The sequence below is a fragment of the Chaetomium tenue genome (genome assembly GCF_020726465.1).
Source record: "Chaetomium tenue strain MPI-SDFR-AT-0079 chromosome Unknown F5144scaffold_7, whole genome shotgun sequence".
In the NCBI taxonomy this organism is placed as follows: Eukaryota; Fungi; Ascomycota; class Sordariomycetes; order Sordariales; family Chaetomiaceae; genus Chaetomium; species Chaetomium tenue.
In genome coordinates this window covers 1237514-1252771 of record NW_027117335.1, presented here as the reverse complement: position 1 = coordinate 1252771, position 15258 = coordinate 1237514, and the positions used below count along the sequence as shown (strand labels likewise).

The 15258-nt window shown below is 57.0% G+C and overlaps 6 protein-coding genes across 6 annotated transcripts; 3 read left to right on the top strand and 3 right to left on the bottom strand.

Annotated features, from left to right (window-relative positions):
- Positions 1 to 677: 677 nt before the first annotated feature.
- Positions 678 to 2221, bottom strand: F5144DRAFT_586115 (mitochondrial 37S ribosomal protein mS35). Its single transcript, XM_066789734.1, has 3 exons — positions 1637 to 2221; positions 1289 to 1578; positions 678 to 1233 (listed from the first exon to the last, which is right to left on the bottom strand). Exons 1-3 carry the CDS (start codon positions 2184 to 2186, stop codon positions 967 to 969), a joined length of 1107 nt encoding a protein of 368 aa, XP_066638868.1. The 5' UTR covers positions 2187 to 2221; the 3' UTR covers positions 678 to 966.
- A 383-nt stretch (positions 2222 to 2604) lies between these two features.
- On the top strand, positions 2605 to 4300 carry F5144DRAFT_660337 (uncharacterized protein; the record flags this gene model as incomplete). Its single annotated transcript, XM_066793260.1, has 4 exons — positions 2605 to 3049; positions 3126 to 3264; positions 3343 to 3472; positions 3619 to 4300. 4 exons carry the CDS (start codon positions 2605 to 2607, stop codon positions 3865 to 3867), a joined length of 963 nt encoding a protein of 320 aa, XP_066638867.1. The 3' UTR covers positions 3868 to 4300.
- A 168-nt stretch (positions 4301 to 4468) lies between these two features.
- Positions 4469 to 6526, bottom strand: F5144DRAFT_624057 (WD40-repeat-containing domain protein; the record flags this gene model as incomplete). The annotated part of the gene is made up of 3 exons (XM_066792177.1): positions 6288 to 6526; positions 6048 to 6229; positions 4469 to 5996 (listed from the first exon to the last, which is right to left on the bottom strand). Exons 1-3 carry the CDS (start codon positions 6390 to 6392, stop codon positions 4469 to 4471), a joined length of 1815 nt encoding a protein of 604 aa, XP_066638866.1. The 5' UTR covers positions 6393 to 6526.
- Positions 6527 to 6924: 398 nt separating this feature from the next.
- On the bottom strand, positions 6925 to 8316 carry F5144DRAFT_596347 (uncharacterized protein; the record flags this gene model as incomplete). Its single annotated transcript, XM_066790786.1, has 2 exons — positions 6925 to 7851; positions 7888 to 8316. The coding sequence occupies 2 exons, from the start codon at positions 8314 to 8316 to the stop codon at positions 6925 to 6927; spliced, it is 1356 nt and encodes a 451-aa protein (XP_066638865.1).
- A 378-nt stretch (positions 8317 to 8694) lies between these two features.
- F5144DRAFT_388772 (uncharacterized protein) lies at positions 8695 to 10024 on the top strand. The gene is made up of 4 exons (XM_066784699.1): positions 8695 to 9026; positions 9146 to 9263; positions 9342 to 9598; positions 9661 to 10024. The coding sequence occupies exons 2-4, from the start codon at positions 9192 to 9194 to the stop codon at positions 9908 to 9910; spliced, it is 579 nt and encodes a 192-aa protein (XP_066638864.1). The 5' UTR covers positions 8695 to 9026; positions 9146 to 9191; the 3' UTR covers positions 9911 to 10024.
- A 1363-nt stretch (positions 10025 to 11387) lies between these two features.
- F5144DRAFT_660333 (uncharacterized protein) lies at positions 11388 to 14766 on the top strand (the record flags this gene model as incomplete). Its single annotated transcript, XM_066793259.1, has 7 exons — positions 11388 to 11425; positions 11538 to 11560; positions 11622 to 11660; positions 11723 to 11828; positions 11892 to 12025; positions 12099 to 14121; positions 14203 to 14766. The coding sequence occupies 7 exons, from the start codon at positions 11391 to 11393 to the stop codon at positions 14300 to 14302; spliced, it is 2460 nt and encodes an 819-aa protein (XP_066638863.1). The 3' UTR covers positions 14303 to 14766.
- Between the last annotated feature and the right edge of the window lie 492 nt (positions 14767 to 15258).

Sequence of the window (15258 nt, the reverse complement as noted above, 5' to 3'; positions counted from 1 at the left end):
GAGTCCAGCTGAGAACACTGCACAGTTGTCATCCCACGGCTGGCGGGCATCTATGGTGTGTATTCCAAATACGGCGATATCAATTTCGATGAGAGACATGGCGACCTCAGCACATCTACAATGTGCGAGCGACTGAGAACTTCACTGTGTATAACTATGCAGAGTCGCAGCTTCGATTGCAATTCCAATCTGATGACTTGGCGCAGGGAAGCTCTCAGCTGCAGCAAGCAAGGGTCAATGGCGGCTTGGCAAGCCCCTCTTCCCCACACAGCTTAGACTTGGATGCCGAGGCCTGTGTGCATCGATTTGCAGATGAAAGCCGTCATCTGAAGATGCAAATCCTGGCTGATGTCGGCGACGTCCCGAATTTATCAAACCCACTCCTTGCATGGTGGTTGAGGATTCTGAGAATATGAGAATATGAGAAGTCGAGTCTTTTTTCTCACGGCCTACAATACTCTCATTTGCATAACCCACAAAGAGCCCCCTAATCAATCTTAAATGGTGGGTCGACGGGAAGGAAACCCGCTTGCTCTCCGCTTGGCCATGTGAGGGTTCGGCCGTTTAACCCTTCGCCGACTGAAGTCAGCAAGCATGGCTGGTCCGGTTGGTGATGTGCATGGTACCGCTGGTCTAGACCCACCGGAGCCGCGGAATTAAACTAACGAACCAACCAACCTCAATGTTGCTCAATCCGTAAGTCTTGTTGATCACGGGTAGCGTTGCAAAACTCGACAGAAAAAAAAAGTGATACTTCCCAATTCGTTTCTATGTAGATTGATATACATTGGTGTTCATAATACAACAGCCAGCCGGCTGTCCCGGCGGACGATGGCTAAGTAGGCCGCCATGATGTGACTATCCCTCATGTCATATCGAGGTTACGTGTGCCCGGTGGGGGCGAAACGGCCAGAGCCCTCACCGGTCCAACGGGGTGTGAAGTTTCCGAAGGCCGGGGCAACCACACTACCGACGCGACGGTCGCCCCCTCATCACCGGGATAGGCTCCTCTACCTTTGCCGTAAGTAGGGCTTGCTGGATGGTGTCCACACCATTAATCAACGAACCCTCGGTCCGCTTCTCCTCGTCTAGAAGCAGTGCCTGCTTCCTTTGTGCCTCAAGCTGCGTCTTCCGCTGCTCGGTCAGGTACCAATCCCGGGGGAACTTGAGCTTGGGCTTGAACTTGTGGTGGCGGGTGTCGAGGGGAAGGTCCTCGAACATGTCGGTGGGGTCCTATACTCGAATCTTAGCATGGGATGTGAATGAGGGACAGCCCGTCGCATCCTACCTTTGCCGTCGCAACCATCTTATCCACCAGGTCTCCCAAGTACCGCTTGTTTTGGGCCTGGTGCTCAAACCGCTCGCAGCTCATCTTGATAATGTCCTTCTCTGGGTTGTACCGGGGCCCGGCAAGCTTCTTGAGCTTCAACTGCTGGGCCGCAGTAAGATCCTGCATATCCGCGGGGCAGAACTCGACCACGACCTTCCTGTCAGCGGGGTGGAATTCGCCCATGTAGGTTGTGTACCGGAAGCGCAAAATCTCTTGTTCGGTGGGTGGTTGAAACGGCTTGGCGAGTTCTGGGTTTTGTTAGCCTGTTGGATCAGCCCAGGAAGAGCACGGCGCCGGTAAGCATACTTGAGAGCAGCGGCATCTCCCACACGGCAACGCGCGCATATTCTCTGAACTCGCGGTGTTCCTCCAACTTTGCGTGGCCCATGGCCATTATGTCGTCCTCTTCGAAATCATCCTCGCCGATTTCGTCGGTGATCAGGTCCGAATCGACCTCTTCGGTATTCCAAAAGCTCTGCTTCTTAGCCCGCACCGGCCTCCGTAGCTCTGCGCTCTCCTCGTTGATCTCCTCGTTGAGTTTGTCGAACGCCTCCTGCTGCTTCGGGGGCACCTTTTGCCAGTCCTCAAGCATGCGCGTGGCCAACGCCCGTTCTTGGTCGGTGATATTCTCGTCACGAAGAAAGCTCCTCAAGAACTGGCCCGGGTTCCCAAAATCCTCCTCGACTTCCTCCTGGAACTCGTTTTTGTTGGCATTATCGGTTGGTGCTGCGGGGCGCCATTGCGTTGTCGACAGTGGCCGGCGAGAAAAAGATTGTTGAATTGCGGCAGCACGGAGGATCTGTACCCTCCTGCTGGGCCGCAGACACAGCCGGAGGAAGTGGGCGGGGGAGGTCATGCCGGATGTCGAGGCGGATCGTGGTTCAGCACGGCTGCCGATGCACAGTGGAACTCGAATCGCCAAAATTTTGGAGTTGCGCGGGGCGCGGCGCGGCGCCAAGAACACCAGCCACAAGGCTGCACCGCCACATGTCATGAGTGAGTTGCTGGCTGTATTGGTACTGCGTATCGGTACGAAGTACACTTATCAACTCATTATCCTCTGGCTTCAACGCTCAGGCGTACATGAAGCAAATTATCGAGGCGAGTTTTAGATAGGTAAGAACGAATTAATCATTTTGGGGCCGTACTGGTGCCATCCGCCGCCTTCTCGTAAATATTGCTTGCCTGAGGCCGTTTGGGCAACACACACCCTATCAACACCCCGTCACTTCGCTCTTAATTCTAAGCATCAAGGCACCACCACCACCGCTGCGATGGTCAACGGCGTCAACGGCAACAACGGTTTAAGCTACGGCTTGGACGCCGACACTGGCTCACAAGCTCGTGGGCAGAAACGCCAGCGAACTGATTCCCCTGCTCATAACCTCGAAGCTCACCAATCCGCACCACGCCCAGTTCAGCCCGGCCGCTGCTGTTTTGTCACGGTCGGGGCGACGGCTGGCTTCCGCTCCCTCCTTGACGAGGTTACCACCGCGGGGTTTTTCGATTGCCTCGCCAATCACGGCTACACCTTCCTCCACATCCAGTGCGGTCCAGACCTTGCCGCTGTTGAGGGCCGCATTGCTAGGTTGAGCGATGAGGAAAAACGTGGTATCTCGGTTCTCTGCTTTCGCTACACGGACGACATGACCGCTCACATTGTCAGTTGCCGGGGTCAAGACAACGTCCGTCCGGCTGGATGCGTTATCGCCCATGGTGGTAAGCTTTGCTCCCATTTCAGGCCCATCCGTGTGTATTTTGTCTTTGCTACATCACATCTGACGCTTCATTTCAGGCACTGGCACTGTCGGCGAGGTACTGGGCATCGGAGCCCCGCTAGTCGTCGTCGCAAACCCGACGTTGATGGACAATCACCAACTTGAGCTGGCCGAGACTCTCGAGGCCCAGAATCTAGTCGTCCATGGGCACATCGGGTAAGCATGCCCTCTTCCCCCTTCGGCGCGCTGTCGTGTCGTTGCGTTCTGTCATAAAGGCTAACCCGTCACGGATAGCTCCCTTGCCACCGCCATTCACCGTGTTGCCGAGCGAATTAACCAAGGCAGGTTGGACGTCCTGCCGCCATACTGCCCGCCGTCGTTCCCCGTTCCCGCTGCCGAACGCGTTACTCTCTTCGATTGGATGGTACTAACCTGCTACCCAGAGGAGCTCGCGGCTCAAATGCACGTTGCCGATCTGAGCCGTGCCGAAGCAGAATTTGCAGCTAAGCAACAGCAGCAACAGCAACAGGTCGTAGCCAATGGTAATGTACCTGTCGCGGCGATCAACAGCCAGACGAACGACAGCATGCTCCAGCTCGATTAGGGATACGAAGCTGGAAATGCTACGGCGTCTGGTGCTGGTGGCAATATGACGAACAACAACCATACCCATGGCCCCGCAACCAATGGCGTGGTCCTGCCCAACTAGGGCTTTGCAGTGAGCAATCCTGTGATTCCTGGTATTGGTGGTGGAGCAGACTGTCGGAGCCTGGAAGAGGGAAGCCGGCTTTTTGTGGTCAGCGGAATCAGCAACCATAACCACCGCGGCTGCCATCCTATCGGCGACAATCACCGAGCTGTCCTACGCACCGTTTTGGCGTATGGTTGAAACGGCGTTTTGGGGTCGCCAATATGAATAGGAGGATAACGTGGAATGGCGGATATACGCGAGGGTTACTAGTGGATGTTAAATTACCGTCTTGCTCGGTTGAACTGTGGGTTTTCTCGCGGCGTTCGAGCACTGAGCGTACAGTTTTAAGTGCTGGACAGTTCAGTCCCGGTATATTGGGGCAGGGAATCTGACAACCTGCTGGTATACGTGGGACCTTTTACCTCAAGGCTCGACGGTATAACGTCCTAGTTGCGGGAAGGACTGGGGGGCTACTTTGACGAGTGGCATGACACACCCTCTCTTGCCATAAATCGGCGTTTACTAGGTAACTCTTGGGTTTGAGCGGTTCTCTGGATGGCATATCCATAGAGCTCCCCATCAGGCCCCAAATAGATTTATCTAGTTTCATGTTCAGATTCGTCTCGCTCGTGATATAGGTAATCATAGTCTACGCTCCGCCGCCAACCGCAACCCCCAACCCCCAACCCAAGATACACACACACCCCCCAACCCGCGAGCACAGCGCACTCATTGCAGCCCCTTAACCCCCCAAATCTTAACCGCCGCGTCCCCACCCGTACTCACCACCCTCTCAACCTGACCACCACCACCACCCCCCACCCACGCAACCCCGTACACCCCATCCTTGTGCGCATTCGCCACCTTAACCCGACTCCCCGGCTTCGCCAGGCTCCACACGTGCACGTTGGTATCCAGCCCGCCGCTGGCCGCGTGCGTGCCGGCGCCGTTCCACGCCAGGCTCAGCACCCGCGCCGTGTGCGCCGACCACCGGTCCGTCGCCACGTCCCATTGCTGCTTGCCGCCCCCGCTCGTTGTCTTGTAGGCGACGATCTTGCCCGACGCGTTGCCGGCTGCGAGGTGCGCGCCGTCGGGGGAGAAGGCCAGCGCCGAGATGGCGGCGGTGGAGTTGGTCAGCGTGTGGGAGGGGGTGAGTTTGCCGGAGGTGCTGTCCAGGCTGTACACCTGCACGGTGTTGTTGGCGGCGCCGACGGCGACCCAGGAGCCGTGCGCGGCGATCGCGCCTGGCGTGTAGTCCGTGGGGAGCTGGGCGAGGAGCTTGTCGTGGGCGTAGACGGCGATGCTGTCGTTCAGCGCGACGATGGTGCGGCCGGCCGTGGTGGCGATGCCCTGGGGTTGGGAGGGGAGTTTGATGGATGTGCCGAGGAAGTTGCTGGTGGATTCCTGGATGGTGCGCAGTGTGTCGTCCCAGCCGACGCTGAAGGTTTGGCCTGCGCCGGCGGCGAACTGCGTCACTCGGTTGGAATGGGCCTGTCCCTCCACCACGACGCCGGCGCCTGTAGAGACGTCCCAGCTGCAGACCTTACCGTCGAAGCTGCCTGTTGTGATGGTGTTGCCCTTTCCTTCCGATGCCACACCTAGCGCGGTGACGCTCTTGTTGTGCCCCTGGACAACCTTGGTAGGCTTGTCGCTACCCTCTGTGAGACAGTTGAGGTCTCCGTTCAGACCCAGGCTGATGATCAGCCCGTCGCTCCTCCCGTGGGGCCACACCACGCCAACCTGCTGGTTGTCGACGCTGACGCTCCCTTCCTCCCCAATCCGCCACGTCCGCGTGCACTCACCCGACCCGGCGTCCCACACCCGCACCGTCTGATCCGCGCTCGCCGTGACAAAGCGTGTCGAGTCCTTCGCCCAGCTCACGGCAAAGATGCTGCCCGTGTGCACGCCCTCACCCACCTGCTTCGTCGGCTCGCCCGTCTTGCCATCGTACAGCTGGATCCTCTTATCCGCGCCCACCGTGACAAGGGTATTCCCATCCGGGCTGAACGCCGTGCCCAGCACAAACCCCTTGTGCAGCCCCCCGGCCTTGTTGGCGAACTTGAACGGCGCGCCGTGCAAGAAGCACATGGAGCTGTCGTCGGACACGGTCGCGGCCCTCAGGGGGCGCTGCTGGCGGATGGCGACGGCATTGACGACCTTGCTGTGCCCGCTTACCTCGCCCACGCTGTTCCCGCTGTCGGCCGTGAAGCAGTGGCCGAAACGCTCGCGGCCGTCGCCCACTGCGATGACGCGCTGGCTGTCGCCGTCCCAGGCGAGGTCGGAGATGCGGCCCGAGATGATGGAGTACTCGCCCTTGGTGTTGATGGCTTCAACGGCATCCCATACGCGCACCTGACCCGAGATGTCACCCGAGGCAACCCAGAAGCCTGAGGGAGAGAATTTGGCGACGGTGGTGGTCGTAGTGTGGCCGGTGTACTGTTTGCAGAGGGAGGGTTCGTCGATGCTGCGGAGGAATATGGACTTGCCGGACTGCAGTCGGAGGTTAGACGAAGGGCGGGTGGTGCCGTGGCGTGGACCGGTTGCTCACCGCGTAAGCTATACGCTCTCCTTTGGCGTCGCATGAGAGCTGGGTCGGTTGGCCCCGCGTCGTTGCAGGGGCCGCAGCCAAGATCTTTTCGAGCTCGATCGACATAATTTGGAGGATGTGAGGTTGGGTTGAGGAGTTCGAAAGCAATTGCTTAACAATCAGAAGTCTGTGACAAAAAAGGAAAGCTGGGTTGTTTGGGTTGAGTGGACTTGTTACGTGGAAATAGGAGTGGGATAATGGAGCCTGGGGTTCATGGAGGGGCACGGAGGGGCAGCATCGTCAGGGGTTGCGTGGTTGCGGGGCAGCAATGCAAGCTGACGCCTAACACAACAACCGAAACCCCTGATTGGATCACTGAGTGGCTGATACTCGCTGCCTGTCACAACCATGATTCATTCATGCTGTGAGCTTCCGAGAGTCGTTTATTGCCAGGCATTATGAAGTCTGGATTTTGTTCGGTACTGGGAAAGAGGTGCCTAACCTCCGGAGCATCTAGAACACAAAACGCTGCTCTCATACGATGACGTCACTCAGTTCAGCTGGAGAGAGCTTAAGGTAGTCTTCGATTACATCTAACCCTAGCATGCGATTATACATGAGAAACCAGTGATGCTTCTTATTACCAAATAGCAACACACTAAAAGAACCGCTCGTCCCACTCCCGCCGCATCGAAAACGCGCTGACCTCACTGCGCGTATCCGAACCACTCACACGATATCCGTCGAACTCGAGCATCGTGTTGTAGAAGCCAATCTGCCCGACAACCTCGCCGTTTCCGAGGAACTTGATGTAGCTCCCGTCGTCGGTCTCGGAGTGCGCCCCGCCCTGGCCATCCTCTCCGCGCCACTCAAAGTATAGAGGTTGGTCGGAAGACGACCAGGGCCGCTCGTCCAGCCGAAGGATGCCCGACAAGGGGCCAATCTCAAAAGAACCCCACAGGGCGTCGCCGTCGAGCGTGAAGATTATGCCCGAGTCATGCTCGTCGTCGGCATGTGCGTGCGGGGCGGTGCAGCGCAGTTGGTACCGACCGTTTAACAGGCCTAACGGAGGTAGTCCTGAGGAATGGGAGCCGTCGTCTCCGTCATCGTCGTCAAAATACGACGGTGGCCCCGGGTAGGGCGGCGGAGGGCTGCCGGTCGAGTCCCAGTGAGAGGGAGTGGCGTCAAAGCGAGACGTTTGGGGGCTAGCCGCCGTCGGGCGGCCCTGGCTAGCTCTGTTGAAGGGGCGAGAACGCCGCGCTGTCTGGCGGGCGACTGGCTTGTTGGTAGACCCCGGGGACGCAGCAGGCGTAATGCGGGACGAGACTGACATGGACGCCCCTGCTCGAGCGGTACCGCGCCGAGCTGTCTGTTTCTTGGGTGGAGCTGTCTGAGTCGGGTTCAATGTGGTAAGCGCTCCCTTTTTGGCGGTAGAGGCGGCCTTTGTGGTAGCATTTTTGGCAGCAGGAGCTGGCTTTTTGGGAGCAGGAGCAGACTTTTTGGGAGCAGGAGCAGGCTTTTTGGTAGCAGGTGTTGTTTTGGCCTTCTTTGCCGCAGGGCCAGTCGGCACAACTTGGACATTGCCCTAGGGCCCGATAGATAAACTGAGGTTGATGTTGACATTGGTCCCCGAGGAGGCTCCGCCTTGGCCATCGTCCGCTTTGCGCTTGGTAGGTTTCTTAGCAGCAGTTGCTGTCGGCCCCAATAGCTTCGCAGTCTGCTTGGCTTCACGTTCTCGCTTGTTCCACTCCTTTTTCAGCTCAGCTTCCACCTTGCGGATGTGAGCCGGTACAGTCAGGTCTCCCTTGCCGACAGCGTCGAAGAGCCTCATCTTGGCAGTCCCTTTCGTTTTGGATGGCGGCAAGCCATAGTGAATGAGTTGGGCCTCGTACCAATGAGCCGGGCGGTCTTTCTGGCCGTCAGTACCATCGAAGACGGCCTTGAGCTCCGGGATGGTCGCGCGGCGGTGACGATTGTTGCCGCTGGCTTCCACATGGAAGTCGCCCGAATAGGACCAACCATCACGCGCGCTCGGGGGAATCAGCGACATGTTCGGTTTCTCAGACGACTGCTCCGGCAGAACTACCTAGGCAGTCGATGTTCAAGGGAATAAAAATCAGTAATTAATCTGCGTTCGAGTAACGAAATCGCAGGACCCGAGGGCGGGGTAGCTTTGCGCATACCCAATATCCGATTGGCGTTAGTTCTGCAGTTGCTTTCTTTTGCAAATGCATCAAATGAGGATTTGCAGTCGCCCAAGGCGAGGCTGGGCGGTGGTAGGCCTCACCACCCATCATTACATCACATATCAATAAATAGCTACCCAGGAGTCACATCGATGGAATTTAAGGTTCTCGCATCAAATAATTTTTGGGAATGGTATTAGCAAAATATGGTCAAAATTTAAGGTTGTGGGTTTTGAACAAGGCGTGGGGATGGATGTACTTCTCGTCAATGTGTCGTGTTGCGTCATGTCAAGGAAATGATACGATCATGTATTCGTCTGTTAGTTAGCGATTTCGTGCCGACTTTTAACCGTGAGACCATGGAAGCCAAGACTTTGCGGCCTGGGACCCGGCCTCCGGTTGTGGCGTCAAAAGCTCGGGCTCCCAGTTTGTCGCCCGTGAACTTAGCTAAGTCAAGTGCGTCGCGATTTGGAGCACCCAACAAATACTAAAAGCACCTGTATAACTACTGCAAGCTTTCACGCGCAAAAACCAACCGCTTTGCTCCGAATCCTTCGCCCATTCATTAGATCCCGTAAGTAATCCTCGTTGTTTAGTTCCATCCCTCCCCGCCTCGGCGCGCGCGACTCGCGTTCCACGAATCCAGCGCGCGCAAACCCCACCCCTGCAACCTGAATCACTGACACCAAGAAGGAGCTCTGAAACCCAATCCATCGACAGACTCGAAAACGAATCCAAAATGAGCTCACCTAGAGACGAGGAAAAGCCGCACGATGAAACGCGCGATCATGCGGATGGCGACAACGACGAGGTGCGACGCTCCCGGACCGACGGTCTTGCTGCATCCCGGCCGCAAAAGAACAAAAGAGGAGGCTAACCGGTCGATCAGGAAGAGATATCGGCGATGAAGCAGCGTGTCGCCGAGATGGAAGCTGAAGCGGCCAAGCTCCGGGAGATGCAGGCGTCGCTCGACCAGGCGCGCCAGGACTTGAGCGAGGACAAAGAGGATATCGACAATCGGAGTATCTTCGTCGGCAACGTCGACTACTCCACGTCGCCCGAAGAGCTCCAGGCGCACTTCCAGAGCTGCGGGTCTATCAACCGCGTCACCATCTTGCTTGATAAGTTTACTGGCCAACCGAAAGGGTACATTCCGCCCAGACACCCTCCAGCTTGGTAATAATGAGTGCTAACGCAAGCGTGGGCAGGTACGCATATGTCGAGTTCAGCGAACCCAACCTTGTCGCCCAGGCCCTTGTCCTCAACGATAGTGTCTTCAAGGGAAGGAACATCAAGGTGGAACCAAAGCGGACAAATATCCCAGGCATGTCGCGTGGACGTGGCAGGGGTGGGCTCCGCGGCGGCCGTGGTTCCTTTGGCGGTAGGGGCGGTGGCTACACGAGAGGAGGATACCGCGGAGGGTACCGGGGCCGCGGCCGCGGATTTACACCCTATTGACCTCGGGGCATGCCTAGGGCAACAGGCCAGCCAGCCTTCCAGGTTGTACGATAAGAGCCGGGAAGAGCTGTCTTTTTTTTCCTTTTCTTTTCTCTCTTCACTTCACCTATGGGTATAATTTGCTTTGTTTGCTTCGGTAAGGCGTCATGGGATTGGGCAAAAGAACGGAAGGTACGCTCAGCGCATTTCGACTTATCATCGGCATTTAATTGTCGCCCCTGGAGCCCATGCAGAGGATGGTGACGGATCCGGGGTTCGGCATTTTCTCTCACTACCTAAACACTGGCGAAAAACGAGGACCGTGTCGTCTCGCGTTGGATACAAGGAGAGGTGCAGTCTCTCTGGGAGGTGCTCGTCAATTGCAATGTAATCACAGTGTTTGGGTCGTATATCGTATGAGAGCGGAGCCCTGTTAGTTATCACGGACAGACATGGAACAGCTTTGGCCAAAAACTTGGCCCTGAATTTGACACCGGGCTCTGGACGTGGATGCCCGGGTTCCGCGCTGCTCCGGCTCAAACAGCCCCAGCCGTTTATAGTTTGTTCTTTTCGCTGCGGCACGATTATGGGGTCTTAGGCAGGGTTTCCATGGGGGGGGAATCAATGAGAAATCCGCTGCAAGCAAACTAAAACAATGAAAATGTCACCAACATGGTTCATAGTTCTAGGCTTTGGATCTGCTCATGCTCGTCGTGATGTTTTCGCCCCCAGGCCTGGAGTGGACCGGCCAGTGGCGGGGCAGTTGCAGGCGCGCCCCTGTCTCGGTCGCCTGCAGGGCTGCGAACGCTAAACGGTCCACTCGAGCAGCCAAAGGACGCCCGGGCGTCCAATTGCGCCCAAACGGAATCTGGAACCCACCCTTGTGAATGGCACTGGTTGAGGGCTGCCTGTTGGTGTGCATGAAATCCGTCTTGACACAAACACCTCACAAACCATCCTGATAACCGCTACTCGTCAGCGCTTGCTCAGACCTTCCGTATTTGCTATTTTGCCGCTCTGCCATCCCAGAACAAGACTACTGCGTGCCGCCCCCCAGCCACAGCGACACCACCGCTTACTATTCCCGCTGGCCGTGGCCGTTTGAGCCCAGTGATTTAACGTTATCAATAGCCAACGGTAACTGACCAACGAGGTCCCAAAGCGGGGTGTCCGAGCAGCACAGCCTCATCACTTGCACCCCTCGACTCTCAACTCGATCCTCGACCGCCGACTGCGTCCCTTGCTCGCTCTTTCTCGCACATTCGGCTTGTGCCGCTCTCGACGTGTCTGCTATCCCCCTTTCGTCCTCTCTCTCAGTGTCGCAGCCGCGCCCGCGACCATCCATCGACCACACCGATCGCGCCTGTCGCTTCCCCACCGACTCCCTCCCAGCTCCTGTCCGACTCCCGGCTAAGCATCAGCCGATACTCGGGTTGACCGCCGGCTTGGTGGGCGAAACACGGCGCCAACTTGTTCGGTCTGACTTACACTCCCGGCCACCATGAGTAGCAGCCGCATGGATGCAGGGCTTCCGGCGTATGTCCCGACTCCCAATCTGCCAACAAGCCTTTCGGCCGTTTGTCCCTGCGATTCCGAGGCGGGGCTATGGATGAGAAGAATGTTCGCTGACTCGACGTGATGCCAACAGCCAGCCGAACCTGCGCGTCACAAGTAATCCGCCCATCGCGATCGGAATCCACCCTGCAGCTCTTCCGCTAACCCGACCATTTAGTCATCGCCGCCGATGGCTTATACAAGCGAGATGTCTTCAGTGCGTTTCGCACCCTTTACCAGATGATCTGGTGACTCCCAGTTGCTGATCATCGACGGCAGGATTTCCCGACCCATTTGCGGTCGCCACCATCAACGGCGAGCAGACGAAGACGACGCAGGTTTCTAAGCGAACATTGAACCCGTATTGGAATGAGAGCTTTGACTTGTAAGCCGTACCTTTGCTCGATGACGGCGATGTGCCGGACGTGAAGCTCACCCCCCATAATAGTAAAGTCAACGAGGACGGTATCCTTGCTGTACAAGTCTTTGACCAGAAGAAATTCAAGAAAAAGGATCAAGGTTTTCTTGGTGTCATCAATATTCGTATCGGGGATGTTATTGAACTGGTCGCCGAATCCGACGGTATGAACAACCGCCTCCCACTCAGTCCCCCGCTCTTTTCGTCCCAACTAACGCAAAACCAATCCCTTTGTAGATCAGATGCTCACGCGAGACCTAAAGAAGTCGACTGATAATCTTGTGGTACACGGAAAACTCATCATCAACCTCTCCACCAACCTCGCAGCACCTACTCGCGTGCCGCAAGCGTTGACGGCATCATCCAGCCGACCTTCTCTTCTTAGCCCGCAGACTTCGACTATCTCTAACGGCGACCGTGCTTCTGAACGACCTTCATCAGCCATGTCGGGTCCGAACGGCACACCGGCGCTGGGCGGCACCCAATTGACGATCCCCCATCGCCCATCGAGCTTAGTATCGACGCAATCAACCACAGCGCCGCCTCCGCCCCCCATGAACGGTTCGGCACACCCCCGACAGGCGAGCAGCACGCTCAGCCCCTTTGAGGATTCACAGGGCCGGCTCCCGGCTGGGTGGGAGCGTCGGGAGGACAACCTCGGGAGGACTTACTACGTCGACCACAACACGAGAACGACGAGCTGGACCAGGCCGACGGGCTCGTCAGGGGCGGCGGAGGCGCGTGTCGCCGAAGCCAACACGCAGGTCGAGCGGCAGAGACACCAGAACCGTACGCTGCCTGAAGATCGCACGGGATCGAACTCGCCCACGCTGCAAGCACAGCAGCAGGCAACCCAAGCCGCCAATGCCACCACCATGATGCACACGGGGACCACGACTGCGGGGACAGGCGAACTCCCCCCTGGCTGGGAGCAGAGGTGGACCCCGGAAGGTAGGTCATACTTTGTTGACCACAACACTAGGACCACTACTTGGGTGGATCCGCGACGCCAGCAGTACATCCGGATGTACGGTGGACAAAGCACGACGAATGGTAGTATCCAGCAGCAGCCGGTCTCGCAGCTTGGCCCCCTACCTAGCGGGTGGGAAATGCGGTTGACGAACACGGCGCGCGTTTACTTTGTCGATCACAACACCAAGACGACGACCTGGGACGACCCCCGACTCCCGTCCTCGCTCGACCAGAATGTGCCGCAGTACAAGCGTGACTTCCGCAGGAAGCTGATCTACTTCCGGTCGCAGCCGGCCATGCGCATCCTGTCAGGACAGTGCCATATCAAGGTCAGACGGTCCCATATTTTTGAGGATTCGTTTGCCGAGATCTCGCGGCAGTCGGCGACCGATCTCAAGAAGCGGCTGATGATCAAGTTCGACGGCGAGGACGGCCTGGACTACGGTGGTCTCTCGAGAGAGTTCTTCTTCTTGTTGTCGCACGAGATGTTCAACCCCTTCTACTGCCTCTTTGAGTACTCGGCGCACGACAACTACACGCTCCAGATCAACCCCCACTCGGGGATCAACCCGGAACATCTCAATTACTTCAAGTTCATCGGACGGGTGGTCGGCCTGGCCATCTTCCACCGGCGTTTCCTCGACGCCTTCTTCATCGGGGCGCTATACAAGATGGTGCTCGGCAAGAACGTGGTGCTGGCCGACATGGAAGGCGTGGATGCCGACTTCCACCGTTCGCTACAGTGGATGCTGGACAACGACATCTCGGGCGGCATTCTCGAGCAGACCTTCTCAACCGAAGACGAGCGGTTCGGCGTCATCACGGTCGAGGATCTGATTCCCAACGGGCGCAACATCGACGTGACCAACGACAACAAGAAGGAGTACGTCGACCTGATGGTGAAGTGGCGAATCCAGAAGCGCATTGCCGAGCAGTTCGAGGCATTCAAGGAGGGCTTCCAGGACCTGATCCCGCAAGATCTCATCAACGTGTTCGACGAGCGCGAGCTCGAGCTGCTGATCGGCGGTATCGCCGAGATCGACGTCGACGACTGGAAGAAGCACACCGACTACCGCGGCTACACCGAGTCGGACGAGGTCATCCAGTTCTTCTGGCAAACAGTGCGGTCGTGGGATGGCGAGCAGAAGTCGCGGTTGTTGCAGTTCACCACGGGCACGTCCCGTATCCCCGTCAACGGGTTCAAGGATCTGCAGGGTAGTGACGGGCCGAGGCGATTCACCATCGAGAAGGCGGGTGAGCTCGGCAATCTGCCCAAGGCACACACTTGGTGAGTTTTTTTTTAGTTTTTTTTAGTTTTTTTGGGTGTTCGATGTGACCTGAGGAAGTGATTTGCTAACGCTGTGTCCAGCTTCAACCGCCTGGATCTTCCTCCATATAAGAACCTGGAGATGCTACAAGGCAAGTTGACGATGGCAGTAGAAGAGACGATGGGTTTCGGGCAGGAGTAAAATCACGGCGCGGGCTGGTTATGGATACGGTGCCTTCCCACAAGCACCCTAGTGTTTTGCATCTTTTGATGGTGTTGCGTCGGCCGTGGTGTCTTGTTTTTTTTACCCATTTTACTACTACGTCCCTCCCTGATACCGTACCATCATTCGTTCTGTCTGTGAGGACAGGGTCTTCCCCTGCGAGCAATGCTGTACATAGATGGATGGGTGGGTGGATGGATGACGGGCTTTGTTCGGCGCCAGTCTGCCACGTATGCCTTCGATACGATGCGCTGGAACACGTAACGTGATGGGTTCCCAGTATCGAGGTGCCGCATTGCTGGGACGGAAGCAACGCAGCGCAGATGGTTGTGTTGAATACATTCTCTTGAAGGCTGGCACGGGGGGTGGAGGGGTCGCGTGGCGTTTTTTTACATAGGATCGTAGCAATGACGGAAGTACGATAGCAACCTGCGTGCCCTTTCTCTTGTGGTTTTAAAGGACCTCTTTGTGAAGATGCGTGTGGGTGGTGGTGAAGGGGTCCTTCGGCGGTTAAGTTAAGCCCATCATCTATGCTGCTCAGATGGTTCCACGACAGCGGATACCTACCTACCCCCTGACTGGCTCGCTCCCGATTCCCGTCCCGATTAGATAGGCACCGCCGGCCCGCGAATCGGGCTTCCGGAGCCGGGGCCGGCCGTGGATCTCTTCTCTTTTGAGGTGACCGCTTCTTGCTTCTACATAATCTTTGAGATCCTTAAAGACAAAACCCACCAGACCAGCATTCATGCTCTTTACTGTGCCATTCTCTTAACCCAACCAGCATTAATTAACCCCATTGACCCCTCAATCCCACCCGACCCGACCAAGACCAGGACCAGAACCAGAACCAGATAAGAACAGAAAAGAAAAAAAAACGCCAAAAGAACCAAACCCCCCAATGCCCCCTCCCCCACCCCAATCCTCGCCCGCCCTCC

Excerpts from the sequence above, each read along its gene's own strand:
- F5144DRAFT_388772 (XM_066784699.1), top strand. The coding sequence starts at position 9,192 with ATGAGCTCACCTAGAGACGAGGAAAAGCCGCACGATGAAACGCGCGAT. Across the intron at positions 9,264-9,341 it reads CGGATGGCGACAACGACGAG|GAAGAGATATCGGCGATGAA; the intron begins GTGCGACGCTCC and ends CCGGTCGATCAG. Across the intron at positions 9,599-9,660 it reads TTTACTGGCCAACCGAAAGG|GTACGCATATGTCGAGTTCA; the intron begins GTACATTCCGCC and ends AAGCGTGGGCAG.
- F5144DRAFT_586115 (XM_066789734.1), bottom strand. The coding sequence starts at position 2,186 with ATGACCTCCCCCGCCCACTTCCTCCGGCTGTGTCTGCGGCCCAGCAGG. Across the intron at positions 1,579-1,636 it reads GGAGATGCCGCTGCTCTCAA|AACTCGCCAAGCCGTTTCAA; the intron begins GTATGCTTACCG and ends AACAAAACCCAG. Across the intron at positions 1,234-1,288 it reads AGATGGTTGCGACGGCAAAG|GACCCCACCGACATGTTCGA; the intron begins GTAGGATGCGAC and ends ATTCGAGTATAG.